The sequence below is a fragment of the Cinclus cinclus genome, chromosome 21, assembly GCF_963662255.1.
Source record: "Cinclus cinclus chromosome 21, bCinCin1.1, whole genome shotgun sequence".
NCBI classification, from domain to species: domain Eukaryota; kingdom Metazoa; phylum Chordata; class Aves; order Passeriformes; family Cinclidae; genus Cinclus; species Cinclus cinclus.
In genome coordinates, this window is record NC_085066.1 from 5,342,723 (window position 1) to 5,361,548 (window position 18,826).

At 42.7% G+C, this 18,826-nt stretch overlaps 1 protein-coding gene across 1 annotated transcript in view; it reads left to right on the forward strand.

The window, feature by feature from the left end:
* Positions 1-18,826, forward strand: part of CPS1 (carbamoyl-phosphate synthase 1) — an 86,945-nt gene that overhangs the window by 45,108 nt on the left and 23,011 nt on the right. Inside the window, exons 22-28 of the mRNA XM_062506695.1 lie at positions 3,900-3,905; positions 5,377-5,518; positions 7,254-7,319; positions 7,887-7,950; positions 11,187-11,368; positions 17,252-17,446; positions 18,004-18,071. Of these exons, the coding sequence (XP_062362679.1) occupies positions 3,900-3,905; positions 5,377-5,518; positions 7,254-7,319; positions 7,887-7,950; positions 11,187-11,368; positions 17,252-17,446; positions 18,004-18,071 (723 nt within the window). The remainder of the gene's footprint in view (positions 1-3,899; positions 3,906-5,376; positions 5,519-7,253; positions 7,320-7,886; positions 7,951-11,186; positions 11,369-17,251; positions 17,447-18,003; positions 18,072-18,826) is intronic.

Sequence of the window (18,826 nt, forward strand, 5' to 3'; positions counted from 1 at the left end):
AGACCCGTGGGCTGAGCCTGAATGTGCTCACCTTTGCAGATCCCCTGTGCATATCCAAACCACATTAGTAGCTTCTGAGATGAGGCAGAGGTGATGGTGCAGGGATGAGCCTGTGAGCTTACAGGGCACATGTTCACTGGGACACAGCATGCAGTAGCTGTGTCCCAAATGCTCCCAGCTCAGGCTGTGGCTCTCAGTTCACATAATATTCCTGATCCTTTTGATCAAGACCCATTTACATGGGCCTAAGTATTACGTGGACAGGCATAAACTTGACAGAATACCTAAAAAGAAGCAGAGCTTGATTTGGCAGACAAGAAAAAGAGTGTTTCTTCTGCTGGAATCTTTATTGGTGGATCAGATGAAAGCTGGTCAAGTGGAAGAGAGGGCTCTGCTGAGGTGAGCAGGGTCTCCTGATAATTTCAATGCTGTCAGCATTATTCTAGTCAGCTAATACATTTCTCCAGCTTCTCTGTGCCAGGTGAAAAATTTCTTCATTAAGCAGAATTTATTCAATTTTCTCTTATCGTTTATTATCAAAGAAGTGAGTGGATGGAGTTCCAAAGATGACAAGGTGGCATTTTAAACTAAAAGCAACTACAAATCAACACTGGAAGCTGAACCAATCACAAGCAAGTTTGGGGAAAGGCTTGCTTTGTTTATAAACTGCAAAATGAGCAGGGGACTTCAGCTTTCTGAGGAGGTGAACTACCATTTAATAATCATGGCAGTGTGCAAAAGTCCAATTGTCTGGGTTTGAAGCTCTAAAACTCCTGACTTTCATTTTGCAAAGCAAACGTTAGGAAGAGGAGCATTATAGAAGTCTGAAACTATGGTTGCTTAGTCTTCCCTTGTTTCCAAACTGATTCTAAGCCAGTGAGGGGGCTTAATCTTTGGAAGACTTTTTGCTCTGTGTAGGAAAAGTAAGTGAGGCTCCAGGGGAAAGTGGGAGGCAGGGATGTAAGACTGGGTCTTGTGATTTGCTGTATTCAGGACTGAGAATTTTTGTCTTGTCTTTTAGTGCTGAATTTCTGGTGAGCTTGAAGGGTTATTTGCTCTCAACTATTCAAAGAGATCAGCCTAATTTTGCTCTTACTGGCTTTAGTGTCTCTAGCTGGTCTAAAGGACTGTCTCTGAGCAGTAGGAATTGCCCCTTAAAAATTGTCACCCCTTAACCTCTGCATGTTGTTTTTTTCTATCTGCAAGATAAGCATCTCCCTACCATACTGTTTGCATGTTTCTTTATATTATTTCTATGGAACTTGAGACATAAATGCTAAAAACTACCCTGATTAGGATATGGAAACGATTCAGTTATGAAAATGTGTGTCCAGTACATGTAGAGAGGCAGCCTGGTTTCCATACCAATACTGAGGAATTGCAATTCTCTGATTGAGTTCCCATTAAACACGGTGGACCAATTCTGCTGGTTTCTTCTATCATGCTTTAGGAATAGCAGAGGAAAAAGTGCATGGAAAAAATGCACGATCCCATTTCCCCTCTAGGAACTTGTCTTGTCTCTTTTGCATGTTGGTTTTCCTGTAAAAAGCTAGTTACCCTTCTGCCTGGTTAGTAAGTGGCCTAACCTAATTTAAGCTGCTAGCCCAAGGCAAATGAATGATGGTGCAAAATAATGACTGCTTTTGTTCTACCCTCCCAGCTGGAAGAGAGGGTGACAGTGAATGATATTGTTATAATGAGATACAAGAAAAGGAATGAAAACAAGCTGCAAATGAAGGCAATTTGCTGTCTCTGACAGTAATCAAATGACAGCCAGCTATGTGTGTTCCTGAGGCAGAAGGGAGGGAGGGCAAGGGAGTAAACGGCTCTGAGAGAGGCTCATTTTCTTGGGGTCATCAGGTCCACTCACTCATTCTAAGGAGGCTGAGTCCTTAATAGCCACTGACTGCCAGCATCAGTTTTGACAGAGAATTGGTGGAATTTGCTGTATTTGCTTCTGTAAAACACACATCCGTGCCTTCGGTTCTGGTGTTCATGATTTGTGCAAGATGTCCTGTCTCTGAGCTGAGATCAGAAAGCAGAATGGGCTGAAGAGAAGCAGAGGAGTTTCTGGTGGAGGTATTGGAGCATGGAAACCATGAGTTTTAATACAGTGTGGTGCCACAAAGTGGGTCTTACTTTGGGAGATCCAAAACCTGGGAAGCTCAACCTGTTGGATTAGGCTGGACTTTTTCACCAGATAATAAAGTGGTTTGGGTTGAAAGAGATCTTAAAGCTCATCTCATTCCATGGGCAGGGACTTTCCACCTGCCCCGTTTACTCTGAGCCCTGGCCTTGAACACTTGCAGGGATGTGGCAGCCCCAGTTTCCCTTCTAGCACTAACAAAGAGAAGGCTGTGCTGCAGGAAGAAGGGTGGTGCAGGCTGTGGAGAAATCCAGGGTGCAGGTGATGCTCTTGCCTGGAGTCCCCTGAGGGCAGAGCGAGCTGTTTGTGGGGTCAGGCTGGGACACAGAGGAGAGGAATTACTGTGAGTGTTTCTTTCCTGCATTTCTCACCAGCTTTCCCTTTCTCCTGTGCTGTTGCATGAAAATGGAGTGCTCTCTTTGCATGTTTCAGGGCAAGGAGGGAGGTGGCATTGGGAAATCTGTATGGCAAATCCCATCTATCTATCTATCTATCTATCTATCTATCTATCTATCCATCCATCCATCCATCCATCCATCCATCTATCTGTCTCTCTGTCTGTCTGTCTATCCAGGGATCTGAACCCAAGAGGTTCTGGTTCCTGGTTCTGCTCTCAGTACACCTGGTTTGCCACTTGTGTGACTCTCACCTGTTTCACACTAGCCTGACTTTACTGAGGGCAGCAGAATTGCTCTGTGCCTAATCCAGAGTGGAAAATCCAGTCCAATGATTCTTCCATGCTTCAGCTTCCTGACGCATTCTAATAAAATGGTCTTATCCCTCTTCTCCCATGCAAATAAAAAATAGTATTTTTTTTAAAAATACCATCAAGCAAAGGACATAGTTAAAAAACTCTGATTTAAGAAAACTGCTTGTTTGTTAATCATTCCTTTTTCCTTATTCAGAGCTTGCTTGCTCATAAAATATTGATTTATTGGGAAAATATTGATTTATTGGGCAGGCAAAAATGCTCTTGGCAATGAAGATGTAAAGCAGAGCACTGATAAAAATACAGGCCTTTTTATGTTTTTACAAAAGCTAAGCTTAGAAAAGGTGGCTTAGAAAGAGAGGGAGGCAGAAACTGTAAGAGTGGAGTCCAAACAAAAGGATGAACAGTAGGAGAGAAAAGAGTAGAATGAATGAAGAGGGAATGGAGAAGATAAAACAATGAAGAGCAAAATGGACGGGAAAATGTTGATCTTCAGCTATGGCAGCTGGGAAGCAAAGTGTTTGAAATAAATAGCAAAAACTAGGACTTCAGATAAACAAAACCAGGAGAACAAGAATGTATGGAAGTATATATGAGAGACCCTGGTAGTAAACATGAAATCAAAATGTACCCCTGCTTTACCTGGTCAATCCCTCCTCTCCATTTTCCTAATGAAAGAAGCAACACTAAGATATGGAAAATGGTACATTGAGACTGTTGCAAGAAAAAAACTAACTTGTGTGTGAGCCTCTAAATATCTTCTCTGCTATGGCTCCTTGAAGTGAGATGTTTTTTCCAAAGACTGGCCATTTCAGAAGGTAGGCAGAACATCTTCAAAAACAGAAAGAAAACTTGGTCTGGTTAAATTGTAGGCATGTCTCCCAGCTCAGCACAGTGGTCACAGGGTCAGGGCACAGTTATGCCTTTGAATAGCTCATCCCAGAGCTTCAAGAATTTCATGTCTTTGAGTGGAGTGGGCAGCTGCAATGAGAGGCAGGAGATGGATGCACATACATAAGGATTGATCCAGCCCAGTCTGGTAAGGCCTAGGTTTAAAATTTAGACTGAAAGGAAGAATGTAAGGGAGGTATTAAGTTGAAGTTTGAGCATGGAATTGTAGGGATGCTGAATCCAAAAAAAGGAATCACTGTAGGTCCTGTGTGGAGGCTGAAATGATAAATGACCATACAGTCATTGTGGTGTCAGGGTTTGACACCCATGGAAAGCCATTTACTTATTCTCCTCTGCTATAGTTGAGCAGAGAAGGGGGAAAGAAAAACTAAAAGGCTCATGGGGTAAAGTAAGGATTAGGAGAAAACATTCTAAGGGCAAAACAGGCTAAAAACTTAAAAGGTGTAAAGAAAAAATTATTGACAGAATTAAAAGAGGATGAGAACCAAAATAAACTTTTCCCCTCTTCCCCCCAGCCCTTCTTTCTTTCTTACTGACATCACAAGGGGACAAAACATGGTGTTTTTAGTCAGTTTGTCACTTAAAAAAACCCAATCTTTCTACAGTTCAGTTAGGGAGAGAAGCCTCTTCTGTTATGTCATGGGGTTTTCCCCACAGGAGACAGTTCTCTGTGAACTTCTTCAACCTGGTTCTAATTTTTATGAGTTCTGCTCAACCTGCTACAGCATGAGTACCTCCCACAGGCAAAGCATTCTTCCCACCTTGGTGGGTCTTTAGTACGTGGGGTGTACTCTTTTAAGGATGAACTGTTCTAGTTCTTCTGGAAAGGGTCTTCTCTTCCTGTTCAAGTTTCTCACTAGATTACAACTTTTCAGCATCCACATGCTCTGGTGTATCTTTTCTCACGGGCTGCAGGTGGACTTCTACATCCCCCCACGCACTTTATGAATTACAGGGAAAACCAGTTTATTGTATTGCAGTCCTCACCAGGGCCTGCAGAAGAATCTCATCTCCAAGGGCTGGAGCACCTCCTCCTCCATCCTTCACACCAACCTCATTGCCACCATGGCCCCAGCAGCCATGCAGGGAAGGGGCCTGTCAGCCCTCGGAGGGCAGGAAGAAAGAGGAATGACACGTGTCTTTAAGTTCTTCATTTTGTCATCACAGAGGTGTTGCTAACTTTTCTAATTGGGCCAGCCAATATGTCAATCGTCAGAGCCTGCAGGGATTAGCTCTGCTGGACATAGAAGAAATTTTGAGGAACTTCTCTCTCAGGAGCAGTCTCTGTGGCTTCCTCTGCCCCTACTAAAAGCCAGGTTGTGTTAAACTAACATGCAGGTACAGTCAACTTGATCCCATCGTGAGTCACTGATTCCTGTCTCAAAAATGCATGGGAAGTGTTTTACTTCCTACTGCCTGCAGACTTTACCACAGAGCTGTTTGTGTGGGGCACCAAGGGAAAAAAAGGTTTTGAGTTTTATTCCTTTTCTTGCCTTCAAGTGCACGATCCTATAGCAACTCTATGCAGTGTAGAGACAAAAGCATTTGTGTATCATCTAGTTATTCCTGTAAAGCCTCATGCAGAGGTGTTTTTCCTATTTAATCCCAGCAAAACAATTCCAGAAGAGACACTGAGGAGAGCCAAACAGATGGGCTTCTCTGACAAGCAGATTGGGAAATGCCTGAGGCTGACTGAAATCCAGTGCCGTCAGCTGAGACTGAAGAAGAATATAGTGCCCTGGGTGAAACAGGTATGTGGCAACATCACTGGGCCTGCTGGGGACTTCCAAGAGTGGCAGGAGACCTCCATGTCTTTAGAAACCCCTGGTTCTGTTAACATCCTCACGAGTTTAGATGTTGAATGAGGACAAGGCAGTTCACCCATGTAGCTGTTCCTTCTGTACTGCAGTCATCAGTGTAATGCCATGAACATTCCCAAAGAGAGACTCAGAATATTCTTGTTCATATTCTTTGTGGCTGAGGGGGAAAATGTGGCTTCAGGAAAAGGCTGAAAATGCTGGCCCACCATGGTGGGAGCATGAGCAGCATATCTCTCCTCTCTTGGTAGTAAATTTTTACAGGCTAATACTTTATTTGAAGTGTGCTACTGTTATGGGCTCACTTGCTATTCATTGTGATAGCATGAGCCTAATGAGCTCATCTGGTATTCATGGCAGTGTCACTAGGTGCTCTGTTGCATTGGAGGTGTATGCTGGTATTAAACTGCCACCAGCTGGTTTTCTGTCCTTAAGGAGGGTAAAAAAACCAACCCAAATTATTGAATGTTTCTGAAAGAGTTCATCTGTATCCTCAGGCCCAGTTTAATGTGCCAAGTCTTCTTCTGTTCCCCAGCTGCTCTTTTTCTTCTGTGCCTCACCTGGCCACAGAAACATGCCTGGTCTTGCACTGTGTTCTTTCAGCTGCATATGGCACTGGATTGGTTTGTGTGCCAAGGGACACTTAATAAGGTCATTCTACTTGTGCCTGCCTGTGTGCCTTCAAAGCATATGTTTCTTCTTGAGCCATGAAGTGCAAGTCACAGTATTAGCAACAATAATGAGCAACAGAACACTCAGTGCTAATGATGTGAGGTCACATTCTCCATGATTGACATGGATTTGGGCAGCCAGTGGGGATTCCTGGTAGTGCTTGAAGTTTGGGCAGATTTTTAAATGGTATAGCAAAAACATTCATGTCAAGACTGCTTTCATATTGTTCCCTGTTCAGTATTCCATGTAGAAGTGTTTCAGATGTTCATTCAGGAAACTTCAGCAGTCACTGGTGACCCAGATGGACTGGTTACCAAGTATAACATACCATGAGTAGTTGACACAAATAGTTTGTGAACAGCCTCATGGGAAAAATTTTCTTCTGGGCTCTCTGGTGACTAATTACATAAGAAGTTGTTGAAAACTACATATAAAGGGTGGTTTAAAATCACTCTTACTTTGTGTACCATTCAAATATCAAAGCACGAGTTATATTGTAACGTAAACACATAGTAGTTGTGCAGCCACTGTACAAGATTTTTTAGTGATTCTGTGTGTGTGTGTTTGTATGCTGGGTGGGAGTAAGGTGGGGTTAAGAGTAGAGGCTGAAGATTCCAGACATCCTAGTTATAAAGGACAGAAGACCTGGAGGAATTTCTGTAATCTGCTGAACAAACTAGAGAATGATGGCTTTGGCAAGTAGGGGAAAGTTCCTGGGCTGTGGAGGTGTTTCACCAAAGAGGTGCAGAGCTAAAACTGCTGCTTAAAAAGAGATGGCAGAGTGCTGTGTTGACTGACTGTAGGGTCAGGGCGAGGCCAGGCATGTGCTGCATTAACAGCACAGGACAGTTCAGGTCACGTCCTTACCAGGAGAGAGATGGGAGAATAATAGGAGTGCAACAGCAGTAGAAAGGGAAGGAGGCAAAAGAAAAGAAATCTACATGTAGGAAAGTTCTTGCACTGTCCAAGTCACAATCCCCCTTTTTTTCTTGTACAGATTGACACCCTGGCAGCAGAATACCCAGCAGTGACTAATTACCTCTATGTCACATACAATGGGCAGGTAGGCACCCTCAGAAACAACAGTCTCATTGCTGTCTGGTTTGATCCTTTTTTTCCCTGTGCCATGTTATTTCTGGAAATCTTGTAGATGCCTCGTTCTCCATAGCAATTCTTGTGGATGGTTTTACATATAATCCCCTTAGAGCAGGCCTGGAACTTTCTCTCCAGTCCTGATCCAGTGCATTTACTGTTAATGCCCCTGTGTCGTTAAGAGCCTGTCATAGATCACAGGTGGGATCTATGGAATGGGAACTATGACTTCTGCTGGGAATGCAGAAGTCATATTTCCCTTATCTCATCCTAACATTATTTTTCCATGGAGCTTCACAGGTCCTTAGGCTGCTTGAACAGCCATGTTAGAGGTGCTGTTTCTCTTCTGGTGTGGGTGCAGCACTAATTCCAGGAGAGCTGCCCTTGATTTACACTGCAGTGAGCAAGATCAGACTGGAGTTCTGAAGGACCAGATTGTTGGATTTGGGCTGAACACCAGAAACTGTTTATTCTGGAAAGCACAGAGTTAGGTGCTGAGGAGTACAGATCCTAATGGCTTTTTTGTCTCCCTTCCCAGGAACATGATGTAAAATTTGATGACTGTGGAGTGATGGTGTTGGGCTGTGGACCATATCATATAGGTAAATCTTTCTTACAACTCCTCTGTTTTCCTTGCCCCTCAAGCCTTCTTTGGATATTCTTGTGGTTCCTTTGTTCCTCTTCTCATATGGTGGAAAAACCCTCCAGAGCACAGTGCACAGGACATCAATTCCTAACACAAGGCTTACATTTTATACTTGCTTGGAGATCTCATTTCACACCCTGGAAAAAAGCAAGATCATTTTATTACTTTTCACCTGGTACTTAGTTGTGATTTCCACAAGGTTTTACAGATTTTTTTTTTATCTGACTTTTTTTTACATGTTAAGGTCTTGAGAACCTCATACCTTATATAGAAGTTTGCTGCTCCCATACCTTAAATATTTACTGCCAGCTCATGATGATATTGTCACTATGCATTTTACACCTGTTAGTGTGGGTGACTGAAAATATTTTGATCTCTTCAGCTGTTTTTGTATAAGCAATTCTCTGTATGTTGTTTTTTTTCTTTCAACCCACTCAGATCATTATACAGAGTAACAGTTTCCTCATGGCTGTGAGTATTGGGTAGACAGACTGCTGAATTCAATATGTGATGACTTTCACTTTTTTCTTTCCATGGATCTCTCCAAATAGCTTGTAATTATTGTCAAGGAAAAATTTGCTTGTTACTCAGAAATATTTCTGCTCTGCATCTCCCAGAACTGGTGATGGGTTATGAAAGCTGCAGTTGAAAACTACATCCATTTGTTTTGCTTGGATTGGAGAGGTCATATGCTGCACTCCTGTTGCTGTTTGTAGGACATGTCTTTTTGAACTCCATTTCCAGCATGAATGTTGAGATGACTGAAATCAAGAAGCTTTTTTTTTTTTTTTTTGTGAATGATTCTGCTGTTCAACAGGCTGTGTGGCATGGCTACAGAAATGAAAAGGATGGCAGTGTTATTTCATGAGTTGATCGAATGTATGTGAATGCATTTTACACTGTTCACCTAAAACTCCTCATTGCTTAGAATAGACATGCAGGTCTGTTCTTGGTCTCATCTGCTCTGCAGCTTTGATTAGATCCATCAAGAACATCTTTGGAAGAAGTTGTAACTAAATAAAGGCTGCTAGAGGAAATCATTACTTGTACCTGTAAAATATTTGTTTCCTAGGTGCAGTAGCCAAGTTGGGGTTTTTTTTCTTTCTTTTTTTTTTTTTTTATCCTTTGAAAGCAAGCAAGCAGTCTGCTTTTCATCTATGCTTTCAGTATTGTCACCAGAATTCAGTGGGATCAACTCAGTGTTCTCTTCTCATCCAGATGATTTCGATGGAAGTTGAACATGTGACATTACTTTTCTTTTTTCCTTTGTGAAAGCTAAGTTTTAGGTTAAAAAGAAACAGAACAGCCCTTAGTAATTTTATTTATAAATAGTTGAAAATATATTGCAGGAAAATGTTGAATATGTTTACATTTCTGCAGAGAAATAAAAATATTTGAGGGAAGTGAGGCCATTTCAAAAGTCATGCTATGTTCTATGTTTAGAAAGAAAATTATTCAAACCAAAGTGGGTTTTTTGAAGTTTCTTGTAAACTAATGTGCCAAATAGAAACATGGTGTGAGTTAATGCAGTTACACACTCTTGAACTTTAGTGTTTGCTTTGGCACATCTTTTCTGCACACGTATAGCCTTGTCAATCCTCAATCCAGTCTCCTGCTCTGGGAAGGGGTTTGTTTGTGTGTCAGCCCTAAAAGCAAGATAAATATATTTCCACCACTGGCATGGGCCAGCAGAGTGCTCTTTAATTTTAAGGTGCACATAGACTCAACGTGACTGAGACATGAAAGTGAGTTCTATATATTTTCTGTCTACCCTCTTGCCAAATTTGAATATGATCCTTACTGGATATGCCTGGAATACACTTAACAGCTGTTCAGCTGTTTTCCCAGGTTGTGTCTGAAGCAGTCAGATTAGGGCTTCAGATGACCATTGGGTTCCAAAGCTGAGGTTTCTTATGCATATAAAAATACCTGTGTAATGGAAGTGGAATACAAAAACTGAATGAGCATCTGGTGTCCTTTCTGGGAGACACCCATGTTCAGATTTGGTTTCCCTCTCTTTTCTGTGGGGTTTTAACTGAAGCTTAAGCATATTTTGAGGTTATTGTCTGACAGAAGTGGGGAAACAACTTATGTGCCTGTCTGGGAGTGACCTGTGCCCAGCCATCAGTTTGTCACTAGGTGGTGAGGGGCAACAATTAAGCACAGACTGAATTTCTAACATATTTTGTCACACAATTATATACCAAAGTAATATCAGTGGTTAACGGTCAGCTATAAGTAATATCAGATCAACTATCAGTAATGTCAACTATAAAAGTAATATCAGTGGTAATGTCTGTGAACACAGCATGATGAGCCAGGGTTTTCTGGTAGGTTGTAAGCATAACCATCTAATGATGTTCTTTAATATGCATCATTCTCTGTTTGTGCCTGTCTTAGATGTTTGAGCATAGAAATGTTTGCACAAATCTCGATTTAAGTGGTCCCTGGAGCCTGCAGCATTGCCCAAGGCCAGGCACCAAGTCCTGGTGCTCACCCAAGCCCCCTCTGTGCCTCTTTCCTTTCAAGATGACCACAGTGGTTACTCAGGGTTTGGGACAGTGGGATGTGCTCGTCCCACTGTGCTGCCATAGTCACTGTAGCCTTTAAAGCAAGATCAGAGGATCACTCAGTGGCTGTAGAAGTGTTGTTCTACTGATCTGCCTTACCTGGAGTCAGTGTACAGGAACATCAAACCCACTGAGAGGTAATACCTCTCTTGTTGGTTTAGCTCTTCTGGAAGGTAAAAACCACCTCAGTCTTCTGTTCTTCACACCACATCTATGCAAATGCTTTGTGTTTCCTGGAGTAAGCAGCATTGTCTTATAATAGCAGGAACAGGAGTTTACCCCACTCTTAAGTTAATCTTAGAGTGCATTGGTTGGGAGGCAGCAGTGATTGGATAGAAAGCAGGAGCACAATGAAGTGTTCATATGCACAGGATGGCAGACATGTTAGAGAGGTCTGACACTCCTGAGCAGCTGAGCCAATTTACCTGTTGTGCTAGGAGGTTCACATTTTGTGGATGATTAATTTCCATGGGAGGACAATTACATTTCTGGCTCTGAGCTGACAGGAGGCAATGCTGGCTTTTTTCTTCTTTCTTCTTTAGGCTCGAGCGCTGAGAATATCTGTTTATGTTTTCTTCTCTGCATCCTTCCATTCCTTGCCCACTTTTCTGTCTCCTGGCAGGCAGCAGTGTGGAGTTTGATTGGTGTGCTGTCTCCAGCATCCGCACGCTGCGTCAGCTTGGCAACAAGACCGTGGTCGTGAATTGCAACCCAGAGACAGTGAGCACAGATTTTGATGAGTGTGACAGACTGTACTTTGAGGAGCTGTCACTGGAAAGGATCCTGGACATCTACCAATATGAGGTAAAGAAAAACAGAAGCACTGTAAAAAGCCACGAAACAACCCAAATTGTCAAAATTCCTGTCACTAGCTTGCAAAGCAGCTGGGGGTGAGAGGTTTGTTTTGGATCCCCATGTTGCATTTTACACGTCACTGATGCTCCTAGCAGGCTGCTCAATAAAGAAAGTCAAATAGATATTAAATTATTTTGCAAGAAGCCATGTTGTGCAATATTTACAAGCAGGCTTAATTTGCTGCATAGACATTTATCTCACAAACTGTTCTGCCCTTACTCTCCTGGGCTTTAGCACTTAAGCACAGCTTTGGTTTGAAGCACAAGTCCTCCACCTAAGGAGGAGCAGTTGAAGGAGTTCTGTGCATCACACCAACGTGTGCTGAAGAACGTGCAGGCTTGGTCTTGCAGTGCAGTTGGGAAGTGGATGTGGTCCAGCATACAGGCAGGCAGAGGAGGGAGGGGCATTGGAATTGCCATCAAACCATAAAATGTTCCAGCTCCTGGTCCAGACATTGGACTGCTCTTTTAGCAATTTTCAAGTGTTCAGAAATGCTGGTCTAAGAGGTGGAGGAGAGTCCCAGACATATTTGATAATGAGGGGATATATAATGCAAACAGCTGGTCCCAATAGTGAATATATTGATTTCTAGTGGATAACACAATCATCTTGGATTTCTTGGTAAGGCTTTTAAAGGTGCTTTCAGGAACTTCATCTTCCCTAAAATTCAGCATGAGTTGGCCATGTAACTTAGTGAAGCAACTTTGCAGAACCTGGATCATGTTAAACTTGTGATTTTCCTTGACTCCTTTTCCTGGTGTGTGAGGATCTGAGCTCATCTCCTTTGTGAACAGGTGCAAATTTCTAAAACAGTTTTATAATCTGGCCATGTTTTGGTCCTTCCCACATTTGGAACCAGGCCATAGCACATCAGAAATTAAGTCCCAGACTCCAGGCTCTGTTCTTCAGCCATTTGCAAAATACTGTCTACAACCATTTTTAAATTGCCTTTTCATGCTTTCCTGTTTGTATGGGTTGTTTTACCTCTTCTTTAAATTTTTGTAAAAACAGAGACTACTACTGGAAAACAGATTTTCAAGAGGCCAAAAGACTCTGATGTTCTCTGGTCTCTTAAAGGCTGATTTTTGAATGCTTTAGGATTATCCATGAGACTCAGCTCTAAAAGCACTGAACTCTTGTTTACTTAACAGAACTGAACTTCTGCACAGGGGCATGGAGGAAACTGTTGTGACAGTTTGTCAGACAAATAACACTGATGAAATACAACATCTAATTACTTCAGGATCAAAGAGAAGGTAGAGATAGGTGATGAGGGAGCTCATTTCCACATGGAGTGCTAGTAATTAGCAGGTTGGGTAAGAAAAATGTGAAAAGAATACTGAATACATATTGAAACTTGCATTATCCTGCTTGTCAGAGCAAGGCTTGGCCAGTTTGATGGGAGGCAATGCAGATGTCCAGGTCTTACAGCAGCATCCTCTCATACCCAGGGTATTCAGAGGATTCTGCTGTTCTGGCATGGGTGTGAAAACAACCAACTTGATGTTTGTGCTGGAGGTGTGAAAGCCATCGGAGTCTGAGCCTAAACGTCCAAAATCAGTGTTGTGCTGTCTAATAATGCCCAAGGTGAATAGTAAATACAAATAGTAAAACCACTTTTGTTCAGCAGCAACACAAGGTAATGGTATTATTATGCCTAATTTGCAAGTAGGGAAACTGAGGAGTAGATAGGCCTGCACAGAGTAACAGAAAAGAGCCCGGGCAGAGCTGGGGACAGAGCCCAGACCTCCAGCAGAGTCTGGAGATAGTCTAAGATACGTTATTTTTATGTGTCATCTCTTTAGAAAAGTGAATGAGCCAAATGCTAATGTCCTGTTAACAGAATGCTTCCGCAGGCAAATGCAGTTGGAATTCAGCCCCAAAAAGATCAGGTTAAAAATGAATCTGATTCTGAGATCCTTACCAGTCCTGTGGATAGCCATCTCTCCCAGCTACATATACAAAGCATGAACAGTGATTTCAGACTGTTCTTTTAACCTCCTCTGGTGATCGGATGGGCAATGAACTGTTGGAAATAACTGAAAAGTCATGGGTCATTGGCAAAGTGTGTGTAAAAGCATCAGCAAACAATGGACACAACCCTGAGCCCTCCGTAGAGATGAGATTACAGCTCCCTGGACATTGTTAGGATAAACCCAAGGGAATAGGTGCACTGATTTGTCCCTGATTTTCTGATTAGATAAATTAGGCTGCATAAAGGAACGAGTTTGCCAACAGGACTGAGACAGCTGGAAGCTGCCACCAAGAAATGCACACAGCTTCACACAGCCCTCTCCCAGGGATGTTCTCAGCTGTCCCCCCTCTTTCTTTTCCTCATGTCCTCTTTTACCTCCAGTTGACATTCACAGCTGCAGTGACTCACCAGAGTCTGAGCTCTGCATAACAGAGCTGTTCATTGGAGGAAAGTTTAATTTCCTGCAAATGTGCAGAGTTAGGTGGTAGTCTGTGAGGACAATAATTTAAAAAAAAAATAAAATTCCTTCCCTCAGATTTATTGGCTTTTTGTTTCCAGAGAAGATGTTCCCTTTTTATTTTAATATCTATCTGCTTGAGGGCCTCTACTGATTCTTTTTTCTGTTTCAGAGATTATTCTGAAACAATTCATAAAAGTAAAGGAGGCTCCTAGGTACAATTTTAATGGTCTAATTTGTTTTCAAATTCAGGGAAAAAGAAACCCCAGCTCTATTACTAATGACATAACAGCAAGGTAGTAATAAAAAGAGCAATTTTTGTTATAAAGGGGAAAATAATTCTCTCTAGGCTTCTTTCACTAGACTATGTATTGCATATATTTAAGTGATATCTAATGGCAAGGATGTTATTAATTTTCTTTATAATTAAAATATGGATGATGACAAAGTGATATGCACTGGGGTCCCTTTCTGCCTGCCCACATTTCTCAGTGGAGCAGTTGTGTTCCCTGTCAGGACTTTGGTTGCTCTTTGGGAAACAACAGCAGAATTTTAAAGTAAGCAGCAGCTAGATTCAATTTCTGGTTCTTCTTGAGTAAAAATGAGTATATAATTCTTTGCTATCTCCTTGAATAAGGAATCCCCTCTGTCTCCTTGGGGTTAAAGTCCCTAATTCTATCCCAACTTTGATGTAGGCAGTATTTGGATTTTAGATTTATGCACTAGCAACTAGAATTGTTATAAAGGCAGAAATGAGCAGCAGCTGAGGAGAAGCTATTAGCTGGGATATTTCACATTTCACATCTATAGATTAAGATATTGGTTGACCTTGGAAGCAAAGCAACTTTGAGTTGTTGCCCTCCTTCCAAGCTGCAGGGAGGGATTTGCTTATTCACACTCTAGTTCTTATCCCTGTGGGATGATAAAGGGTCCAGGGACCAGAGGGATTTACTCTGTTTTGGATGGGTCTGCAAGCACTAAGGCATAGATTTCTCTTCCAAGCTGGAGATGCTGAGCTCTGATGTCATGAGACAGCCACTTCTGGGCACAAAACTGCCCCTGTCCTTTTTTACTGCCTGTCCTAAGCTCTTTCAGGTGGTTGCTGTTGGCCACCAGCATCATGGCATCCCGTAAGTGACTGCATAGTGAAAAGGAAAAAAATAATTATCTCATCCTGTGTATTAGCTTGCTGAGCAAATAATCTTGGAATAGTAAGTGCTGCTTAAATGTCAGACTGTTGGAGCTTTATTATGGTAGGAAATTACCACATCAAATCTGAGTGGGGACTGTACTAGCATTTATCATTTGTTTTCATCCAGTCACTTATAGTCCATCCTGCTCTCAGTTTACAGTTTTGCCACTCCAAATCCCTTAAAATCCCTGATGAGGGAATTCCTCTTCCAGGAAGGCCAGTGAAGCTGACCTTCAGGAAAAACACACTTGTTAATTAAAAGAACATTGTTCCTCTATCTTTTAGAGCCAAACCATGGATCACTTGCTTTATGTTTCTCATTTGTTAGAAGTGGGTAAAGCTGTAAAACACATTTGGTTCAAAAAAGCCCTTCACTGGAGCTGTTCTGTGGGCCAGATTGTCCTTTGGGAAAAGTTTCACCATCTTTAATTTGAAAGTAAAGTGCTCTTTGTTGTAGGTACTCTAAGGCATTTTCTTCTGTTGAAAATTTCCACACCTGACTAGGTTGTGCTTGAAAGCATTAGGGGTTCTGTGTAAAAAGAAAAAAAGCCCATATTTGCACCCGCAGAAAGGTGTGTGTTAGCAAGCAAGATCACCTGTCTCTTGTTATTTTGTGTTTATTATTTTCTCATTTAAAATACGATGCTGCCCAGTGACAGATGTGAAATGCTCTGCTGTGGCTGGAGGATGCTGTGCCACCTGTTCTGCCCCATCTGCCTCTGGAACTGGAGTGCTTAGAAAAACCTGTGTGGAAATGAACACCTATGACAGTTTGCTGAAATACTTGCTACCTTCCAGGGCACTACCAGAAACAAGGAGCCATTCAGGAATGAAGCATTGATTAAAATAAAGGGCTGAGTGTATCCATAGCTTTGCAGACTGTATGATGTGTTGGACTCTGTTGGTTTAGACTCTGCTTAGCTTTGTTACACTCCTTAAAGACTGGCTTCTGGGGCTAGGAAAGGTGGTTTGCTTATTGAGTAGCAGTGCTGGCAGAAGAAAACCCCATGAATTCCAGTTGTTTCCCATTGCCCTTTCTGCTGGAGGTTACTGCCTTGCGTCTCTGGAATAAAAAAGATTTTGCACGAATGTCTGCTACTCTCTGGCTATGAGCTTGGGAGAGGCTGTTTTCTCCAAGAGCTAGACTGAAGAAAAAAAGAAGACCTCAGAATCTTGTTTGTTTGTGCTGTGCTGGGTCCAAAGGCCACAGCAAGCAGTGGGGGTAGGCTCAGCTGTAGAGAGAGTCCCCATGTCCACATGGGTAGGAACACATAGGAAGGAGAGCTGACCCCACAGGGCAGAGTGTTGAGGTTTGTTGGGGTGCAGTGCATGTTCCTAGTGCAATGCCCTTCCTCTGGAAAGCAAGGCAACGTGTGTCAGCTCAGTGCTTTATCCTCACTGGGAAAGCAGAAGCACCTAAACATGACATGCAAACTAAGCAACAGCCTGTGGTTCAAGCAGGACTTGCAGAATCGTGGGTTGATATAAAAGCTGCAAACTTCTCTGGTTTACTAGGGAATTTGACCTCCAGTTACTGGTGGGTTTTGAGTGATATTGAGGAGGATATTGCTGGTTTAGGGGGGATACACACTGCAAATCACAATTTGTGGCCTGGGTGCCTCTGGATCAGCACAATTATGATAAAATCATAGAATGACTTGAGTTGGAAGGGACCTAAAAGATCATCTAGTTCCATCTCCCTGTCACAGGCAGGGCCACCTTCCACTGTCCCAGGTTGCTCCAAGCCCCATCCAACCTGACCTTGAGCCCTTCCAGGGATGGAGCAGCCACAGCTTCTCTGGGCAGCCTGTGCCAGAGCCTCACCACCCTCAGAATAAAGGATTTCTTCCTAACATCTAACCTTAATCTCTCCTCTTCCAGTTTAAAATGGTTCATCCTTGTCCTATCACTATCTGCCCATGTAAGAAGTCGCTCTCCTCTTTTTTAAGACATTCTCTTCAGGCTCTGAAAGACTGCAGTAAGATCTCCCAGGAGCTTCTCTCCTTCAGGCTGAAAAACCCCATCTCTCTGGGCCTGTCTTTGTAGGAGAGGTGCTCCAGCTCTCTGATCATCTTTGTGGCCCTATGATTTGTGTTTGTTCACAGCAACCTAAAAAGGGACATAATCTAAATATTGGATTTTTGTTGTGACAGCTAGTCCTATTAAGATAACTTGGACATGACTGTGCTCCTTTCTGCCTTGCAACAGGGATGCAGTGGCTGCATTATTTCTGTAGGTGGGCAGATTCCCAATAACTTGGCAGTGCCACTGCACCAGAGTGGAGTGAAGATTCTTGGCACAAACCCTTTAAAGATTGACCAGGCAGAAGATCGCTCCATATTCTCAGCTATCCTGGATGAGCTGCATGTGGCCCAGGCTCCCTGGAAGGCAGTCAGCACACTGGTAAGTTGGGATGTGCATCTGGGAAATGCTGAAGCAGCTGGGGGTTGGGATGTGCATCTGCTCAGGAAGGACTGAGTCACTGACAGAAGATTCCAAAGGCATTTGAGAGTTTTTTGCTGCCCATGCTGAATAACTTTTTGATCCCTGTAAAGTGATGCTACAGCAGCACTGGCACTGGGTGGAAAGTGGAAGGGAAGTGTCTTTAAATCACCTCACACAACCTGAACTATATACCCAGCAGAAGTTAGCACCACTGTCAGGCTAGTCTAGATATCCTGCTGGGCTCGAGATCTCTTCTAGCAGGTGGAGATTTCAAAGGAATAGAGATGTGGTGGCATTTCTCTTTTTTCCCAGTGAACCTCTATGGACAGGGGAAGTCTAAGGCTGACAGCTCTGAAATCAGGAAGTTGTGTGTTACATTCAGTGCAGGCTGCAGTCCCTAACTTCTTTCCCCTCATCTTAATTGCTAGTAAAGTGAAATGCAGTTAGAATTGGAATTTTGGAATGACTTTAACATATTTTCTTGTTCACAGCATGTTTTTCCTTCCTTTCTTTAGAGAGATGCAGTTGAATTTGCAAGGTCTGTGAGTTATCCATGTTTGCTGAGGCCCTCCTATGTTCTGAGGTAAGGCTCAGCTATGAACTCCATGTGAGTGGGCTATGAACTCCAAAAGCCTCTCTGAGACAAGGGAGAACAATTTCAGCGATTGTGTGGAAAACTGTGCTAGGTGTATGTGGCATTAAGCTGCCTATGAGACAACTGCTCAAACCAATTAATAAAGCCAATGGATCCCTGAAGTCCATCAGGCACAGATCAAAGGTAGAACAAAATTTTAAGAATGTCTGTTCAGCTGCATATCTCAAGGCCAAAACCACAAACCATCTGGGATACTCTTTCAGGTTCCTGAGATTGTTACCTGGACAATTAAGTCAGAAGATTGTTTGCCACCAGGAAAAAGAGAAACCTGCTGAGGCTGTTTATTGAGAGGGGCATCTGTTTTCAGAAAATGACAGTACATCATTTGAATTCAGCTTCTTCTTTGCCAAGCTACTCTGCTTACAGGCATGTTTTATGTCCCTACGCTGTGGCAGCTGCTTCTCATTAAACAGACATTGTACAAAGTCCCTCATTTCCAACAGCCAGACAGACTTTTTGAGGAGGTTACACCAGCACATACACACGGCAGACTCACAAGTTCTGAATGATTGCTCTTCCCTGTGAGAAGTTTCTTCATAGCTGGGTGACTCAGCACAGAGAGGCGGCTTGCTGGGTACAGTTTACAAGTGAAAATAAATTGGAGACAGGATTCTTCTCATATGAAAGACACACATATCAAAATGAAGAAGCTCAATATCAATTTTCAGGGTTGGGGGACAAGC